The 17,571-nt window shown below is 46.3% G+C and overlaps 2 protein-coding genes across 7 annotated transcripts; one reads left to right on the forward strand and one right to left on the reverse strand.

Annotated features, from left to right (window-relative positions):
* The first annotated feature begins 5,166 nt into the window (after positions 1 to 5,166).
* On the forward strand, positions 5,167 to 13,088 carry Nme6 (NME/NM23 nucleoside diphosphate kinase 6). 6 transcript variants are annotated; one of them, XM_055601835.1, is made up of 6 exons: positions 5,197 to 5,224; positions 8,029 to 8,125; positions 9,959 to 10,061; positions 11,389 to 11,428; positions 12,058 to 12,218; positions 12,601 to 13,088. In XM_055601835.1, the coding sequence occupies exons 2-6, from the start codon at positions 8,036 to 8,038 to the stop codon at positions 12,765 to 12,767; spliced, it is 561 nt and encodes a 186-aa protein (XP_055457810.1). In that variant the 5' UTR covers positions 5,197 to 5,224; positions 8,029 to 8,035; the 3' UTR covers positions 12,768 to 13,088. The 6 variants fall into 6 exon arrangements, with proteins under 6 accessions (XP_055457813.1, XP_055457810.1, XP_055457809.1 ...); XM_055601834.1 differs by having other exon boundaries at positions 5,218 to 5,977; positions 8,015 to 8,125; XM_055601833.1 differs by having other exon boundaries at positions 5,218 to 5,977.
* Positions 13,089 to 15,379: 2,291 nt separating this feature from the next.
* Positions 15,380 to 17,262, reverse strand: Camp (cathelicidin antimicrobial peptide). The gene is made up of 4 exons (XM_055601839.1): positions 17,030 to 17,262; positions 16,374 to 16,481; positions 16,159 to 16,230; positions 15,380 to 15,541 (listed from the first exon to the last, which is right to left on the reverse strand). Exons 1-4 carry the CDS (start codon positions 17,225 to 17,227, stop codon positions 15,380 to 15,382), a joined length of 540 nt encoding a protein of 179 aa, XP_055457814.1. The 5' UTR covers positions 17,228 to 17,262.
* Between the last annotated feature and the right edge of the window lie 309 nt (positions 17,263 to 17,571).

Raw genomic sequence — 17,571 nt, forward strand, 5'->3', positions numbered from 1 at the left:
AGTAGAAAATACTTGTATCAAATTCATTGATTCATTTAATAAATTAATATCAGCATAAGTCTGACTGGTAAACATTTTCTCAGTTAATAAGAACTTTTTTATTTTTATTTTCCAAGACAGGGTTTCTCTGTGTAGCCCTAGCTGTCCCTTGGACTCACAGTGATCCTCCTGCCTCTACCTCCCTGAGTGCTGGGATTAAAGGAATGCACCAGCACATTCAGCTTTCTTTTTCTATTTATTTTTGGAGGGGGCGGGGAAGGGGTTAGGTTTGTTTTCTTTTGTTTATTTGAGACAGCGTTTCTCTGTGTAGCCCTAGCTATACTGGAACTCACTCTGTAGACCAGGCTGACCTTGAACTCAAGAGATCCACATGCCTCTGCCTCCCAAGTGCTGGGATTAAAGGCATGTGCCACCAGTGCCTGGCAAGAACCTTTTCAGTATATTAGATATTCTATGTTCTCATTTCTCTATACTTTCACATAAATTGTGATCAAATAACCAATGAAATGTAAAAGAGGGAATAAATATCTTAGTAGCAACAATATTTACAAGCTGAGGGCTTTGGTCAGAACTGAAGTGGGTATGTGTCCTGTGCACAGAATAGCTCAGCATGTCTCATAACAATTACACCATAAAAGAAATTCCAAGTTTTTAAAAAACAAAATCATCTTATATGTATGAATGTTTTGCTTACATGTATGTCTGTGTACCACAAGCATTTGGGATGCTGCAGAAGCCAGGAGAGTGTGTCAAATTCCTGGAACTGGAGCTATAGATGGGCGTGAGCCACTATGCAGATGCCAAGAATTGAACCTTAGGGGCTGGAGAGATGGTTCAGCAGTTAAGAGCACTGACTGCTCTTCCAGAGGACCCAGGTTCAATTTCCATTACTCACAAGACAGCTCACAACTGTCTGTAACTCCAGGAACTGACACCCTTACACAGACATACATGCAGGCAAAACACCAAAAAAAAAAAAAAAAAAAAAAAAAAAATCAAACCTCGGTCCTCTGTAAGAGCAGCAAATGTGTTTCCCTGACCACCTCCCCCCAAGACAGGGTTTTTCTGGTTGCCTTGGCTGTCCTGGACCACCCTGGTCTCAAACTCACAATGATCTGCTAGCCTCTGCCTTCCTGAGTGCTGGGATTTAAAGTGTGCACCACTATGAATGACTACCGCAAGTGCTCTTAACTGCTGAGCCACCTCTTCAACTCTAAAGATTTTTTTTGTTGTTTTCTTTTTAAATCATGTGTATGTGTCTACATGTATGTGCAAATGCCCACAAAAACAGAGGTGCTAGTCCCGCTGGAGCCTGAGCTACCTGACCTAGATGCTCGGAATCAAACTTGGATCCTCTGCAAGAACAGTGCTTGTTCTTAATCACAGACATGTCTCCAGCTTGGAATTAAGAGTCTTACTGAAAGAAAACTCGTTCAGTACAATAATGGGGTAACTCTGGTGATCCTAGTGTTTCCAAATACTTCCCAGTAAGGCAGCTAAGGCTCAGAACGTACGTAAACTGCGCCAGAGGGAGCAGGTCTGCAATCCCAGCCACATGGAGACCAGGACAGACAGAAGAATTGCAAATTCATGGCATGCCTAGGCAGAAACAGCCGGGACAACTCAGTGGCAGACATTCTGCTCTCTGGTAGAGCATTTGCCTAGCGTGTACAATGCCCTCCAAATAGCACAGCTTAAGTATATTCCCATCTTATTTAAAAAACAAAAAAACACTTTGCAGACTAGCCTTCATAGTACCAGAAGATGCTAAGAGGGGAAAAGGAAGGCATCAACCGTCTTACCTACCCATGAACCCTGCGAAGTATAATAAGTAGTATGGCAAGATATGCCCCCACGGGTACAACGGTGGCACAGACAGGTGGGGGCTGGCAGGCAAAATGCTGTATACTATATAAATAATAAATAAATAAATCTTTAAAAAAAACTACAGATAATGTCTACTGAGAATCAGTTTTCTCCAGGGACATGATAGCTTATCCAGTCCCAAGACCTACATGTGTACATATGAGCAATCAGTAGGTTTTACATAAAGTTATAGGCACTTGTGAGCCACCATGTGTGCAATGAGAACTGAGCCCAGGTCCTCTGCAAGAACAGCAAGTTCTCTTAACTACTGAGCCATCTCTCCAGCAGAAGAGGCACCAGATCACATTATAGATGGTTGTGAGCCACCATGTGGGTGCTGGGAACTGAACTCAGGACCTCTGAAAGAGCAGACAGTGCTCTTAACCCCTGAGCCATCTCTCCAGCCCTTTCCTTTGTTTTTCAAGACAGAGTTTCTATTTGTAGCTTTGGCTGTCCTGGACTCACGTTGTACACCAGGCTGGCCTTCAACTCAGAGATTCACCTGCCTCTGCCTCCCAGAGTACTGGAATTACAGGCGTGTGCCATTGAGTCTGGCAGCCCTAATTTTTTTATATTTATTTGTATGTGCGTGCACATGCTTACCACATGTGGTGGTCAGAGGACAACCTGAGGGTGAGAGGTTAGTCTTATGCCATGCGGATCCCGGGGACTGTACTCAGCTCCTCAAGCTTGGTGGCCAACACTTTTATCCACTGAGCCATCTTGCTAATCCATTATTTTTTTTATATAATTTTTATTTTTTATATTAATTACAGGTTATTTACTTTGTATCCCAGCTGTAGCCCCCTCCCTCATTCTCTCCCAATCCCACCCTCCCTCCCTCATCTCCTCCCTGCCCCTCTCTAAGTCCACTGATAGGGGAGGTCCTCCTCCCCTTCCATCTGACCCTAGCAAGGCTGCTCCTCCCTGGGGGGGGGGGGGGTGGTCAAAGAGCCAGCCACTGAGTTCATGTCAGAGACAGTCCCTGTTCCCCTTACTAGGAAAACCCCTGCCATGGGCTACGTCTGAGCAAAGGTTCTAGGTTATATTCATGCATGTTCTTTGGTTGGAGAATCAGTCTCAGAAAAGACTCCTGTACCCAGATATATTTGGTCCTTGTGGAGTTCCCGTCCTCTCCAGATCTTTTTAATTCCCCCTTCTTTCATACGATTCCCTGCACTCTGCCCAAGGATTGGTTATGAGTCTCAGCATCTGCTTTGATACACTGCTAGGTAGAGTCTTTCAGAGGCCCTCTATGGTTGGCTCCTGTCCTATTTCTTGTTTTCTCCTACTTCCCCTGTCCATCCCATTTGTCTTTATAAGTGAGGATTGATCATCTGACTCCGGAATCTCCTTCTTGTTTAGCTTCTTTAGGTGTACAGATTTTAATATGTTTATCCTATCTTATAGGTCTAGTATCCACTTATAAGTGAACTAATCCATTATTAACCTCTTAATAAGTAATTTTTTCCCCAACTGAGTTTAAATTTACAAGAAGGGGAATGAATAATTACCACGGAACTCCCTGAACCCCAATGAAATTGAATTGAAATTTTCTCAACCCTTTCACCTTTTCATAATTATCATCAAATCTGTTAGGATCTTGGCAACAGTAAGAACTGAAAACCAAAACAAAATGGTGCCTAAAAGTCACTAGAATCTGGACATTGAGTTGTTTTCTAACTATGTGGATGTAAGGCAATGTTCTGATAATCTTGAATGTTTTAGTAATATATGCTTATTATTATTGCTGTAGTTTCAAGTGAAGCTCGGTACTGAAGTAACAGAACTAGAAGGTTGCCACATTAAGCTACAATCTCTAATAGCTCCTCAGATTATCAATAGACCTAACAATTTGACCACCACCTACCTGCCATTCCTTTTTGTTGGGTTTTTGTTTGTTGGTTTTGTTTTGTTTTTAGACATGGTCTCACTATGTAGCTCTGGCTGTCTTGGACTCACTCTGTAGACCAGACTGGCCTCAAACTCACAGAGATCCACCTGCCTCTGCCTCCTGAGTGCTGGGATTAAGGTGTGCCACTACTGCCCAGCCCTTTGCTGGTTAACACCAGTTCCAAATAAATCACTTAACCCTCCTTAACATCTGCCCTTCTTTTATTATACTGGTTTGATGTTGAGAATCATTGAAACAAGTGTAAATTAGGCAACTAGTTTTCCACTCTGAGTGTGGTATGTGCATGTAAAAGCCAAACAGGCCAAAGAAAAACTGAGCGAATGGTAAGTCTCTGAACTGCAGACATATGTTAATGAGGAAAAACAACAGAAAGAAAAAATGGGCTTGGTCCATCTGGGAAATAAGATGAAAACAAAATGCCTGACTAGCCGTATATAAGATTATTCTCATCCTGTGAAGGCAGAAATGGGCTCATGCCCTTACTAGACAGACAGACAGACAGATAAGAAATTAACTTTCAGACTGGAGAGATGGTTCAGTGTTTAAGAACACCCGCTGAGCAGGGCATGGTGGTACACGCCTTTGATTCCCAGCACTCAGGTAGGCAGAGGCAGGTGGATCGCTGTGAGTTTGAGCCCAGCCTGGTCTACAAATCGAGTCCAGGACAGCCAAAGCTACACAGAGAAACCCTGTCTCCGTGCAAACCTGAGAGAACACTCACTGATCTTGCAAAGGAGTTGGGGTCCATACCCAGCACCCACACGGTGCCTCACAAACATCTGTAACTTCAGTTCCAGTTCATCGCCTCTGCTGGCCTCTGCTAGCACTAGGCACACACATGCTGCACAGACAGACAGAACATCATACACATAAATAAGTAGATTTTTCACGCTAGAGAGACGGGTCAGTAGTTTAGAGCACTGGCTGCTCTAAACTTCCTGAGGACCTGGGTTATTATTATTTTTTTTAATATTAGTTACAGTTTATTAACTTTGTGAGAACCTAGGTTATATTCCCAGAACCCACATTTAAGCTCATAACCATCTTTAACCCCAGTTCCAGAAGATCCAACGCCCTCCGCTTGGCACCATGGGCACCAGGTATGCAGGTGGGGGCACACACATGCAGGCAAAACACTTTTACACCTAACATTAAAACAAAAAAAAAACCACTAAGTCTTTTTTAAAAATCAAAGGAATGGACTTTCCTGAGGAAGATACTTTATGTAGACGAGCTGCCGGCCTTCCTTCGGAGTACGACGTCAGTGCATCCAATCACTGAAGTTCAATAAGGAAGCTTTGGTCACGTCACTCAAGTTTACCGCCGCGCTAGACCGTAGGCCCGGAGGAGGGCTGCCCGGCCGCGTGCCTGAAGGACCCCAAAGGGCCCCGCAGGCTAGCTAGCTCAGTGCCTGGTGGCCTGCAGCGTTGGCGGGAGGACCAGGTGAACCCAGAGCCCGGGCCGCGCTGGAGCGGGCATAGCTGAGTCTGGGGTGGGCTTTGGCCCCTAGTAGAGGAGCCCAGGACGTGTGGCTTGTGGCCTAGAATATAGGGGTAGTAGGCGGGTCGGGAGCCAGAGCTTGGCGGGGTGAGGGCGTGGCCACACAAGTGGGGCTAAAGTAGAGTTGCGGGTAGCAAGTACGTGACCAGAGTGGGAGCGGAAAAAAAAAAAAGTGGCCTTCTCTGTTGGCAGTACAACTTGTAAAATGTTTAACTGTCTGAGACGGTGACCTTTAAGTTAAGCTGCTTTCTTAGCATTGACAGCATTTTCTTGTAACTCAATAGCCAAAACGCCCCTAACCTAACAAAAGAAACCACATCCTCTCTACAGGTCTCCTGTCCTTCCCTGAGACCCCTTAGCAGCCTGGATTTGGGATGGCTGGGTCGGGTTCATGCTCTGATTCATCCAGCTAAATACTGTGGGAAGCCAGATATGTACTAGGCACCCTAGTACGTACTGGGGAGTAAGGTGAGGATGGTGAGCCAAACAGACTCCTGCTTTCTTGAAGCTGGCCTTTAATTGGGGAGTATGTAACCAAAGAAAGCCGGGAGAAGATCTGACTGCAGAAGTGAGCTGAGCGCAAATGGACAAATAGGAGAGAACCAGAGGAAGCACACTGCGGGGAGGGGGACACACTTCCTTAAACTAAGGTGGTTGGGCCAGAAAGAAAAAGCCTATGAAACCGGAGCAAAAGAGGTAAGGGTTGTGGGGTTCCTGATGAAGCCAGAGACACGCCCAAGAACAGAGCAGGTTAAAGTCTAGGAGACTATGCGAGGGTCTTGGTCTTCGAAGGTCAGAGTATCCTGTAGATCGTTAAGGAGGAGACTGGGAGTAGTTTTGTTACAGTAGCCGCTGAAGAACAGCTTTGGGGAGTGGCAAGAGTAAAAACTTAGAAACCATTGAGGATGGTGTCAAACAAGTCCAGGACAAAGAGATAAAAGGGTAGTTAAAAAGAAAAGATTTCTGTGGACTTTGAGATGTATAGGTAAGATTTTTTCGAACTTGGTAATAGTGTGGAGGTGGAGAGTAAGAACCGGAGGCCTCAAGGACATCCCCTTGTATAATTGGCAACAGTGCCATGTTATCACCTAGAATATTATCAGGTCAGGCTGCTGTGCTGTGCTGTTCCTGTTCTGTTTAGATCGGGCTTGGCTACATAGTTTGAATGGAACATCCAGTGATAAACTGTAAAGAAGCCAGGCGCAGTGACACACACCTATTATCCCATCACTTAAGGAGGTAGAGGCAGGTGGATGGCTGTTGAGTTTGAGGCTAGTCTGGTCTACAAAGAGAGTCCAGGAAAACCAAGGCTCCACAGAGAAACCCTGTCAAAAAAAAAAAAAAAAAAAAGGTGTAAAGAAGACATGCATAGAAGAGACATCGGCATAGTTTCTTTGTTACGGCCATACCCTGGCACTACTACCATGATTCTAAGCTATGTTCAGGCTAAAAGTAATGAGAACATTACCTGACTGTGCCCACTATGTGTCCCTGGACATCTTTTCTGAGCTTGTTAAGTTAGAGGTGATATTTTGAGACCACAGCTTGTTTTGGTATGGTTTGGCTTAGGGTCTGGCCCTATAATCTAGTATGGTCAGTCTCTAAGTGCTAGAATTACAGGATTGTGCCTCTTCACCCAGCTAGTTTCTCACATATAAGTAGAATTTCACAGTTGAAAGAGACTTCTGGTTGTTAGTCAAGTCTTTGAATATCCTGGAACTCACTCTGTAGACCAGGCTGGCCTCGAATTCACAAAGATCCACCTGCTTCTGCCTCCGGAATGCTGAAATTAAAGATGGGTGCTACTATGCCTTACTCACAATTATTTGTTTGTTTGTTTGGTTGTTTTTTTTTTTTTTTTTTTTTTTTTTTTTTTTTTGAGATAGGATTTCTCTGTGTAGCCCTGGCTGTATTGGAACACGCCCTGTAGAATAGCCAGCTGGCCTTGAACTCAGAGATTTCCCCCTGCCTCTGCCTCCAGAGCTGGGATTAAAGGTGTTCGCCACCATGGCCTGGCTGAACTTTCTGACATCATTTGAACACTGAGAACATAAAGGTGAATAGTAATAAGATTACGCTGTCAGTTCATTTGATCAGTAACACTTACTGAGCCTCCTTGTGCCACATACTATCCAAGCTGCTTTAGATTGCACAGAGGCTCAACCAGGCCATAGCCTTGACATTGTGTAAGTCTGGGACTGAGGACGGCTGGGTATGTTAGCAGATGTGATTTAGGCAGGGTAGACTCCATAGTGTTAGATGAGAGATGATGTGTGGCCATGAGGCCCTTTTATTATCCAGTGGCGAAGGCTACACAGAGAAATCCTGTTGTGAAAAAAAAACAGAAAAAAAAAAAAAAAGTAAAGACACTCATTGTAGTCTTACAGCTAGGCTGTTCAAGAGTAGACTTCATAAACTGTGTTTAAGCTACAAAAGAATTTAGAAGATATGACAAAGCAGCTGTGTTTCAACTTACATCTCTCTTTCGTGGAGAACTCGCGGTGCCCGTATACTTGCATAAACTATATGTATGTCTCACAGGATGACCTGAGTGTCCCCTCTACCATTTCATGACTGCAAATAGGCAAGTGACTAGGTGTCATATACAGCCTCACAGTATAACAGTCAGATGCTCTGTGAGTGTCAGAGGTGAAGCCCGGCTTGGCTTGCAAAGGCCACATGGCTTCCAGGCTGAGAGGGCTGACAGCTCAACAGCTTGTGGCCCTTACCCAGCTCTCTGACGGCAGGGGTGAGATGACCTCCATCTTGCGAAGTCCTCAGGCTCTCCAGCTCACCCTGGCGCTGATCAAGCCTGATGCGGTTGCCCACCCTCTCATTCTGGAGGTAAGAATGAGCCCTAATGCACTGTTTCAGGTGACATGGGGCCACTTGCAGCAACGAACAGTGCAGTCATGTGTTAGATGCTGAGGTTGAGAGCTAGATGGATCATCTTGATTGCTCAGCCTAGAAAGGCCTGAGTGTGATTCCTGACTTGCTGTGTAAACCAGTCTGGTCTAGAACTCAGAAATCTACCTGCCTCTGCTTCCAGGGTGCTAGGATTTTCTTTTAAGATTTATTATTTACACAACATTCTGTGTGCACACCAGATATTACTATAGATGGTTGGGAACCACCATGTGGTTGCTGGGAATTGAACTCAGGACATTTGGAAGAGCAGTCAGTGCTCTTAACCTCTGAGCCATCTCTCCAGCCCCGGAGTGCTAGGATTGAAGATGTGTGCGACCGTACCCATCCCCAATTAAAAAAAAAAAAATCTCTCATCTCATTCTCTCTCTCCCAATCTCTTTTTCTTTGTTATATTAGTTTAAACTAATATAAATACATATATGTGTATATATTTAATTATATCAGTTTTAGCTAATACACATATGCATACATACATATTAGTTACCAGTTGCTACATTCCAATTTTGATAGCTTAAAACAATACTCATTTCAGGCTAGAGAGATGGCTCAGCACATAAGAGCATTGGCTGCTCTTCCAGAGGATCTGGGTTTGGTTCCTAGCACCTACATGTTGGTTCACAGCCATCTGTGATTCCAGTTTCAGGGAATCCAACACCTTCTTCTGGCTTCCTCAGATACTAGGCACATGTGTAATATTACAGAGTGTGTGATACAGAGGAAACTTCAGGAAGATCAGTACACAGCACTCCAGAATGGTAGAACTCAGGCCTCAAAAGATAAGCAAAGATTGATTAATGCCAGGAGATCAGAAGGGAGATGCTAAAGCAGGGATGGCTGCCTGGGGTGGTGGAACCAGAGAGAAGTGGTAGAGGGCAAGGAAAGTACAGCCTTGACCACTTGGCTAAAGTGCATACTCTTTGTTCCACAGTAGAAACTACCCAGAACCTTCTGACCAGAGTCAGACATGTAAATAAGTTGTAGAAGTTTTTGTGTTTGTTTGTTGTTGTTTTGGGGTTTTTGAGACAGGGTTTCTCTGCTTAGTGCTGGCTGTCCTGGACTTGCTTTGTAGACCAGGCTGGCCTCAAACTCGCAAGAGATCCACCTGCCTTTGCCTCCTGAGTGCACGGTTTAAAGGCGTCACCATGCCTGGCTGGAGTTGTAGAGTTTTTAATCAAGTGTGATGGTATAGAATGAAGGAGAGAAACAGGAGGGCCATTAAAAGACTTTTATAGTGTTTTGGGTGATGGGGCCTAGGTACATTACTTCTTGTCCCCATGTCCCCCAGGTTCATACTCTGGCCGCGTAACTGAGGTCTTGGCCTTGCCTCACTTCACCTTCTCCTGACCCACAGTATTAGTCAGCTTTCTGCCACTTAAAAGAAGGGAAGATTCATCTGCCTGAAAGATTCACAGGTTTTAGTCCAGAGCTGCTTGGTCCTGCCTCTTAGCCTGTATTGAGGATGAACACTGGTGAGAAGTGCCCACAGCACTTCCGGGTTGTGAAGAGTGGACAGGCTAAGGTTCCAGGGTCCCCTTCAGGAGCACACTCCTGGTTATACTTCCTCAGGAAAAGTCCCCATCTTCTAATGCTTCCACGGTCTTGCCAAAGTGCATTTAACACAGGAGCTTGGGGGTGGGGCACTCAGTATCTAGACTCTGATGCCCGTCAACAGAACAGATACCTCAAGTGCTGCTTCTGGACAGCTGGAGTCCTGATTGATTTTCATCTCTGCCGTGTTTGCTTCTCCAGGCTGTTCATCAGCAGATTCTGATGAACAAGTTCCTCATTGTACGGATGAGAGAACTAAAGTGGAAAAAGGAAGACTTCCGGAGGTTTTACCGAGAACATGAAGGTAAGGCCAGGAGTCTGCATTACACACACCCCGTGTGTGCGAGGTACACATGTGTACATGTGGAGCGGAAGTGCAATCCTAGGTGTCAGTCACAGGCTCCATTCTCCCCCACCCCCACCCCGCCAGGGTCCCATCACTGGCCTAGAACTCAACACGCAGACTAGGCTGCTGGCCACTGAGCCCCATGCATCCACCTGCCCCAAGCACTGGATTTGCAAATGTGTGCCACCATGCCTGGCATTTTGTGTGTTTGTTCTGGGGTCAAACTCGGGTCCTCCTGCTTGCAGTACAGGCCTTTTCCTGGCCGAGCCATCTCCCCAGAGTGTATTCTCCTGCTCATTTCTACAAGGCCTCTCATGATAATTGGTATTTCCTTTTCCTAGAAGAGATCTCCCTATAGTCCCAATCAGAAATTCAGTATTATGTGTTGGTAATATCAGTAATTAACCCTAAGTGAACATTTATCTTGTCAAATACTCCCATTATGCTCATTATTTCAGTTAATTTTCTCAAATTTAGAAAAGGAGGTGGCAGGGGGTGTTCTAGATACTACCCCACTGCTCTTTGCAGGTACTGTATTCAATTGACCCTATCAAAAAAATTTGTTAGGTTTTTTTTTTTTTGGGGGGGGGGGGAGGGTCGTTGAGAGACGGTTTCTCTGTGTAGCCCAGGCTGGCCTGGAACTCACAAAGATCCACCTGCCTCTGCCTCCCCAGGGCTGAGACTTAAAGGTGTGCACCACTACTTCCCAGCAGCAGTTTGTTGTTTGTTTGTTTGTTTTTGAGGCAAAGTCTCACTGTGATGCCTTGGAACTTGGCCTAGAGACCATCAGTCAAACTCACAGAGCTCTGCCTGCCTCTGCCTCTGCCTAAATGTTGAGGCTAAAGGTGTGCACTACACAGGTGACTCAAAACAGAAAAGACAGAACACAATTTTTCTTAGAAAAAAATGTACAGTACTCAGGAGGCAGAGGCAGGTGGATCTCCTGTGAATTCAAGGACAGTCTGGTGTACATAGTTTCATGCCAGCCAGGGCTATGTAGAAAGACCATGTCTCGAACACACACAAAATGAAAATATAAATAAATTTTTCCCAAATAAATCATAGCAAGGTGATGTTATATGCTCAGGACGCAAAAATGGAAGACACATTAGCGAGGTTAATGACTCAACCAAAGCTGTACAGATTGTAAGTGGCAGAATCTAGATCCAGACTTGGAAATGTCGGGCTCCAAGTTTCTTGCTATTTCTCTGTAAACAGTGTGGTATTGCAGGTAGTGAAAAGTGAGAAACACCTCAGTATCCTCATGGAGGTTCTCTCTTTGCAGGGCGTTTTTTCTATCAGCGGCTGGTGGAGTTCATGGCCAGGTACCTCTAATTTTTGTCCCAATCTCTCTATATGCTACAGTGTACCTCCTCTTCTAAGAATAGAAGTGTCTGTTTCACTTACCACTTTTTTGGGGGGTTGTTTTTGGTTTTGGTTTTTTGAGACAGGGTTTCTCTGTGTAGCCTTGGCTATCCCAGACTTGCTCTGTAGACCAGGTTGGCCTTGAACTCACAGCGATCCATCTGCCTCTGCCTCCCTGAGTGCTGGGATTACAGGTATGAGCCACCACACTTATCACTTTTTAAAGATGACTCCACTTATCACTTTTTAAAGATGTAATCACTATCAAGTCTGAAGAAACATGACTGAGCTTCACTGACCTGGCAGGCACCTGTCCTGCGGTTACTGGACCGGGGGCTATGGTGGCACCTGTCCTGCGGTTACTGGACCGGGGGCTATGGTGGCACACTGTTGAATGCTGCTTAGCAATGCCACTGATCACCCTTTGCACGTCAGCAGTCTGCCTATACCCATCACCTCCTCCCGAAAGCAGTGTCAGCACTCACTAGAAGGGCAAAGAGACTCTCAGAATGTACACTTCGCTTTCACCCTTGCCCTGCTCACCAGCGTGTTCTAGACTGGGTGGTCAGATCCCTTCTTTTATTCTCAGTGGGCCAATCCGAGCCTACATCCTTGCCCACAAAGATGCCATCCAGCTTTGGAGGACGCTGATGGGACCCACTAGAGTATTTCGAGCACGCTACGTGGCCCCAAATTCAATCCGTGGGAGCTTGGGCCTCACTGACACTCGAAATACTACCCACGGCTCAGGTGAGTCTAAACCTCTCATCCACGGCCACAAATGAGGAAGGATGTCTTGGGGCAGATGAGGAAGCCATGTGGTGATGGTAACAGCCCAGGGGTCCCTCCACTGAGCTCTGTTCCATGTATTTCTGGCTCTTTGTAGCTGTCTCAGGCATGTGGCCTGTGGGCTTTCTGTGCATGCCCCAGGACTGAATGGTTCAGACTCTGAACCTGGTGATGACTGTGTCTGGCTTGCCTGCACCCCCCATTCCTGTGATAAACCCTCTTCTCTCGTTCGTCTTATTTTCTGAGACAAGGTCTTGCTTTGATTTCTAAGCTGGTCCCAATCTTGCAGTCCTCCTGCCTCAACCTCCTAAGTAGCTCTTCTCTACCTTTCCTCTCCTCATAGACTCCGTGGTTTCCGCCAGCAGAGAGATTGCCGTTTTCTTCCCTGACTTCAGTGAACAGCGCTGGTATGAAGAGGAGGAACCCCAGCTGCGCTGCGGTCCTGTACGCTACAGTCCAGAGGAAGGCATCCACTGTGCAATTGAAACAGGAGGCCCCAAACCAGCCTAGTAAAGTCCCCTTAGTCCCTGAGGACAGGTCTCAACATTCAACCTTTCTGTTAGGGTCAAGGAAGTGGGCTGAAGCCATTGTCTGTCTGTTGGACCCCACCACCTGCTGGAAGGTCTAGCATAGCACTGTTAAGCTGCTGCAGTCTAGCTCTATCTACCTCTTCTATGGAATATTCATGGGTGCTCAGGAAGAATGGTGATGCCTCTTTTTTCAAAGCACTGGCATCCTCACTCAAGAAGGAGCCTACCTGTTGACCAGAAAAATGCAGTGCCTGTGTAACCAACATTTACCCCGGCTTCCTTAATAAATTGTTCTACTGAATCCTCCAGGCTCGCAGTACTCCTGTTCAGGCTTTCTCCTTGTCCTTCATTGGAGTCATCACAGCTGCTGGAAGCCCGGTTTCTGGTCTGTGCTCACTGAAGGGAGAATCATAGAAGAATCTCTCAGCGGGTTGATTCTGTAGAGCATGGATGTACACATTCACTGGCTGAACATGGACTCAAAACCATGCCGTGCAGCAGTGCACAGGGCTGTGTCCTGAGGAAGAGACACTTTCTCTTTGAACCAAGGTGCCTCTGCCAAGTTCATGAAGCTTTTGCTTATATCTGAGTTATAGGATAAAGATTCTGGGATGTAGTGACACTTGCCTTTAATGCCAGCACTCAAAAGTAAAGGTAAGTGGATCTTTGTGAGTTCAAAGCTAGCCTGATCTACATAAAAAATAAATGATAGGGGCAGGAAAGATGACCCAGTGGTTAAGAGTACTGTCTGCTCTTCCAGAGGTCCTGAGTTCAATTCCCAGCAAGCACATGGTGGCTCACAAGCATCTATACCAGGATCTGATGCCCTCTTCTGGAGTACTGGTATACATGCAGATAGAACACTTATATACATAAAATAAATAAGTAAAATCTTTAAAAAAAAAAAGAAGAAGAAGAAGTTCTGCAGTGAAAGTAAGCTCTAAGGCCTAAAGTCCATATCTGAGGTTCAAATCCAGGACTAAAGCCTAGATCCAAGCAGTACAGCCAGGTCTGAGATCTGGGCACACTGCTAAAAGCTAAGGTCTAGATCTAACATCAATCCCACTGTTCCAGACCATTCCATTTCAACACACATTTACAACACCAAGCCCAAATTCCTAGTTGATACATTATATACAGGTCAATATCCCAGACAGTTGTGGCTTAAATTGTACTTCCTACCTCAGTTTATAAGTTGAATCCCTAACTCCAAGCATTTCAGAATGTGAGTTCATTTGCAAGCAGTCATTGCAGACCTAATTAGTGATGAACACCCTCAGTAAGTAAATAACTGCGATTTAAAATTTAAGATCGCTTTAAAGCAATTTTAAAATATTCTTCAGAATAAATATATGAACATAATAGAATAACACCAGACAAAACAAGATAAAAGCAAGACCAAATCAGATTGTCCAGTTAGAGGCAAATTCAAATGGATGAATCTATACACTAAAACATGAAGAGCGCTGGTTAGAACTCAAATGGGATGAGGCCAATTCAAATTAGATGAAAGCAGTTCTGGATAGACCCAACCAGATACAGGGGAAAATTCAAAACTATTGGAATCAGAGCTGTGCCAAATGAAGACAGATCTCGAGAGAGCTTCTACAGACACTCTGAGGATAAGACTTTGTGGAGAACCCAGCTGTCTATAATTCCCAACTCCATCATAAGGAGTGGTGTGGTGGGTAACGGGTCATGGGTGATGGTTTGTGTCCTGGTTTTTGTATTACATTTTTTTTCTGTTGGAGTGACCTTGTCTTGACTTCCTCTCTTTCTGAGCCTCCCAGGATATTGTTTTCTGGGACTCTTCCTAGGGGAATATCTACATGAAGTTCAGCTCCGGGAATTGGTGATTCCTGGTGTTGACTATGGAAAGAGTTGCTGAAAGGATCCCATCATTGCTGTGTACCAACAGGACCAAGAGTGGGCTGGACACTAAGCCCCAAGATAACTAAATGGAGTCAAAACCTTGGTCACCCATGGACCCTGTGAGCCTGCTGGAGACAGGATACCAAGCTTCAGAGCCAGGGAAGTGTGTTTGCTACCTGGAGGCTCTGGTTAGAGCCACAGACCCAAAGTAACGTCTGAGACCACTCTGGTCTCAGTAACAAGGGGACTTCAGAAATGGTTTTGAAGCCCCATGCCCTTAATGTCCTTAGAGAACTGTGGCGCTAACGCTGCAGTTTCTCCAATTGGCACACTGCGCTGCAGGCCTGACAGAAGGGTGCTGTCTGGTGATGCAGAAGCCAGAGGCCTGGGCTGCCTGTTCTCCCTGTGCTCTCTGGTCCCACAGCACTGACTCCCACAGTTGTCCTCTGACCTCCACACATGTGCTGTAGTATGCACGTCTCGCACACTCAAAAGAAATGAAAAACAATCTTGAAAAAAAAATAAATAGGAGGGGTTGAGGCCAAAGAGATGGCTCAGGGATTAGGAGCATGGGCTGCTCTTCCAGATGACCTGGATCTGCTTCCCAGCACCCACCAGGGCAGCCTCCACAGTTAAAGACTGAATGAATACAAAAGCCACTGAGAAGTTTCCTTCACCAAGTTTATTATTTTTGGAATCTAGAAACAGGCCAAAGCAGGCCTACTTCTTTGTCTCGATTTCAGGTTTCTGAAAAAAATTCTTAATTTTCTGGCCAATTTTCTCAAGCTTTTTACCAATCTTCGCTCCACCTTTTTGGAGGAGTTCACCCAGCAGGGCGACTTTCTTGGCAATTTTCTTGAACCGCCGGGGCTGTGTACCAGGCTGTATACCAGGAAGAAAGGGGTTTCTTGTGGGGCTGACCCCAGGGGCACCAAAGATCCTTCCCCACCTAGCCACACTTCAGGATATCCCAAGAGATTCTGGACCTTATTTCAGCCTTTGGAACAAGTAGTCAGATCCTTAACCACAATGAAAAATGAGAACACTGGGACCTGGGAATGGCAAAGGACTCTCCAGCGTCTGAGAGTGCATACCCAAGAGAATGCCCTCAGCTTTAGCAGGACTCAGAATATCCAGAAAGGCGTGTTAAAGCCCACATAAAGTCCTTTCCTTGGCATTGTAGTAAGTCTCAATGAGGCCTAAGAATCTACATCCCTAACAAGTTGCCCTGTAGCCACATCTGGCCTGGGACTCATTATGTAGATGAGGCCGGCCTCCAGCCCACAGAGATCCTCCTGCCTCTGGCTCCTGAGTAAGCCACTTACTTGAGTGACTTGAGGTCACTTTTCTAAGGGATGACAGAACCAGTCCTGGAGTTGAGGTTCAGGTGCAAGGGAGGCGCCCAGGGGCTGAAGGGGAGTGTCCTCTGCTCTGGGTAGGATAACAGCACTCAGGATAACCCATGGTCCATCCTCTCCCCATCCCTTGCATCCCCTTACCTCATTACAGTTGATGTCAAAAGCATCTGTGTCCTGGTTCAGGCTCACTGTCCCCATACACTGCTTCACCAGCTGAGAAGAGGAAGCCCAAGGTCAAAGTAGAATCCATGCGCCATAACCTCTGAACCCTAGCCCACTGGATGGAAAGATTCTTTGGGGATTCCTTGTATAGTTCCTCAGGAGGCACCCACCGGCCACCCAGCCCTCTGCCTTACCCCCTGTTCCTTGAAGCTACATTGCTCAGGGAGCTGTCCCGATGCCTTGTCACACACCGTCTCCTTCACTCGGAACCTCACATACTTTGGAGTAGCTGGGTCTTCATCCTGTTCAGGGAAGAAAGTAGGGAGACTTGTCCCAGGCCCATTCTCAACATCAAGGATCAGTCTCCTGACATGCACTAAAAGAGCAACCTCCCAGCACTACATGCTAGGTGCCGAAACAAGACCTAGTGCTGGGGTAGAGGAGGAGAAAAGGAACCCCTTCCTTCTTCCCTGCACGCACAGTGAACGGGAACAGCCCTCAGGCAGCTTTAATGAAGAATACCTCCCCTTCAGGAAATGAAGAGGGAAACCAGGGCCTTCCTAGAGGATCCTTAGGGACTGCAAGGCTAGGCAGAGTCCTTCATTGGATATGGAAAAAACTTAGAGCAAAGGAAGCCAATTTCTGGGGCCAATGACTCCACCCTCGTCCCTGGAATGGAGGTCCCAGGCATCATGGGGTGGAGGGTGCTTCTGCCAGGTATTCCAAGCCTGAAAGCTGGCAGTCTGGAAAGAGATCCGGATCTAGGATCTAGGGAGACTCCTGGGAAAGGAGAGACCATACTAAAAGGAGGAGGCGCCTTGGATTAGAGCTTGCTCTTCCCCCACCTCACCCCTTGAGGCTGAGAATCCAGGTCCAGGAGGCGGTAGAGATTGGTGTCCAGGGACTGCTGGTTGAAGTCATCCACAGCACGGAGCACAGCCTCCCTGTAGCTGAGGGTCTGGGAGATGGCTGGAGGCAACCCCAGACCCAGTAGCAGCAGCAGTGATAGCCACCGCTGCAGGGAGGAGATGCCCCTCTGTGTTTGCATGATTCCCAAGACTGCCTCCCCAGGCCCTGAGAGGCTCTTTTATGCACATCCTGAGCCTGACGCAAAACCCAACCAAAAGCCTTCCTGACAGACCCTGCCACTGGCTGTCTGCCAGCATGTGTGGGGACTGGGGCTTGCTTCAGACTCTTGCTGCCTCATGAGCCTCTGGACAGTGGGTGAAGTCGGTCTGGCATGCCAAATGGAGAAATAATTTCCCCATCTTCCTGAGATGGCTTTGCTTCTTCTGGGCCCCACGGGGGACAGTCATATCCAGTATTGCTCAGTGGGGTAAAGATCCCAAGAAAGGAAGAAAGCCCGTGACTGCCCTGAGTCTGTCTCTTCCT

Source organism: Psammomys obesus, unplaced genomic scaffold, assembly GCF_907164565.1.
Source record: "Psammomys obesus unplaced genomic scaffold, mPsaObe1.curated_primary_1811, whole genome shotgun sequence".
Lineage (NCBI taxonomy): Eukaryota > Metazoa > Chordata > Mammalia > Rodentia > Muridae > Psammomys > Psammomys obesus.

Coding starts and splice junctions, on each gene's coding strand:
- Nme6 (XM_055601832.1), top strand. CDS start 7,961: ATGGCTTCCAGGCTGAGAGGGCTGACAGCTCAACAGCTTGTGGCCCTT. Junction 8,126..9,958: donor CCCACCCTCTCATTCTGGAG/GTAAGAATGAGC, acceptor TTGCTTCTCCAG/GCTGTTCATCAGCAGATTCT. Junction 12,219..12,600: donor AAATACTACCCACGGCTCAG/GTGAGTCTAAAC, acceptor CTCTCCTCATAG/ACTCCGTGGTTTCCGCCAGC.
- Camp (XM_055601839.1), bottom strand. CDS start 17,227: ATGCAAACACAGAGGGGCATCTCCTCCCTGCAGCGGTGGCTATCACTG. Junction 16,482..17,029: donor TGGATTCTCAGCCTCAAGGG/GTGAGGTGGGGG, acceptor TTCCCTGAACAG/GATGAAGACCCAGCTACTCC. Junction 16,231..16,373: donor GTAGCTTCAAGGAACAGGGG/GTAAGGCAGAGG, acceptor TCCTCTTCTCAG/CTGGTGAAGCAGTGTATGGG.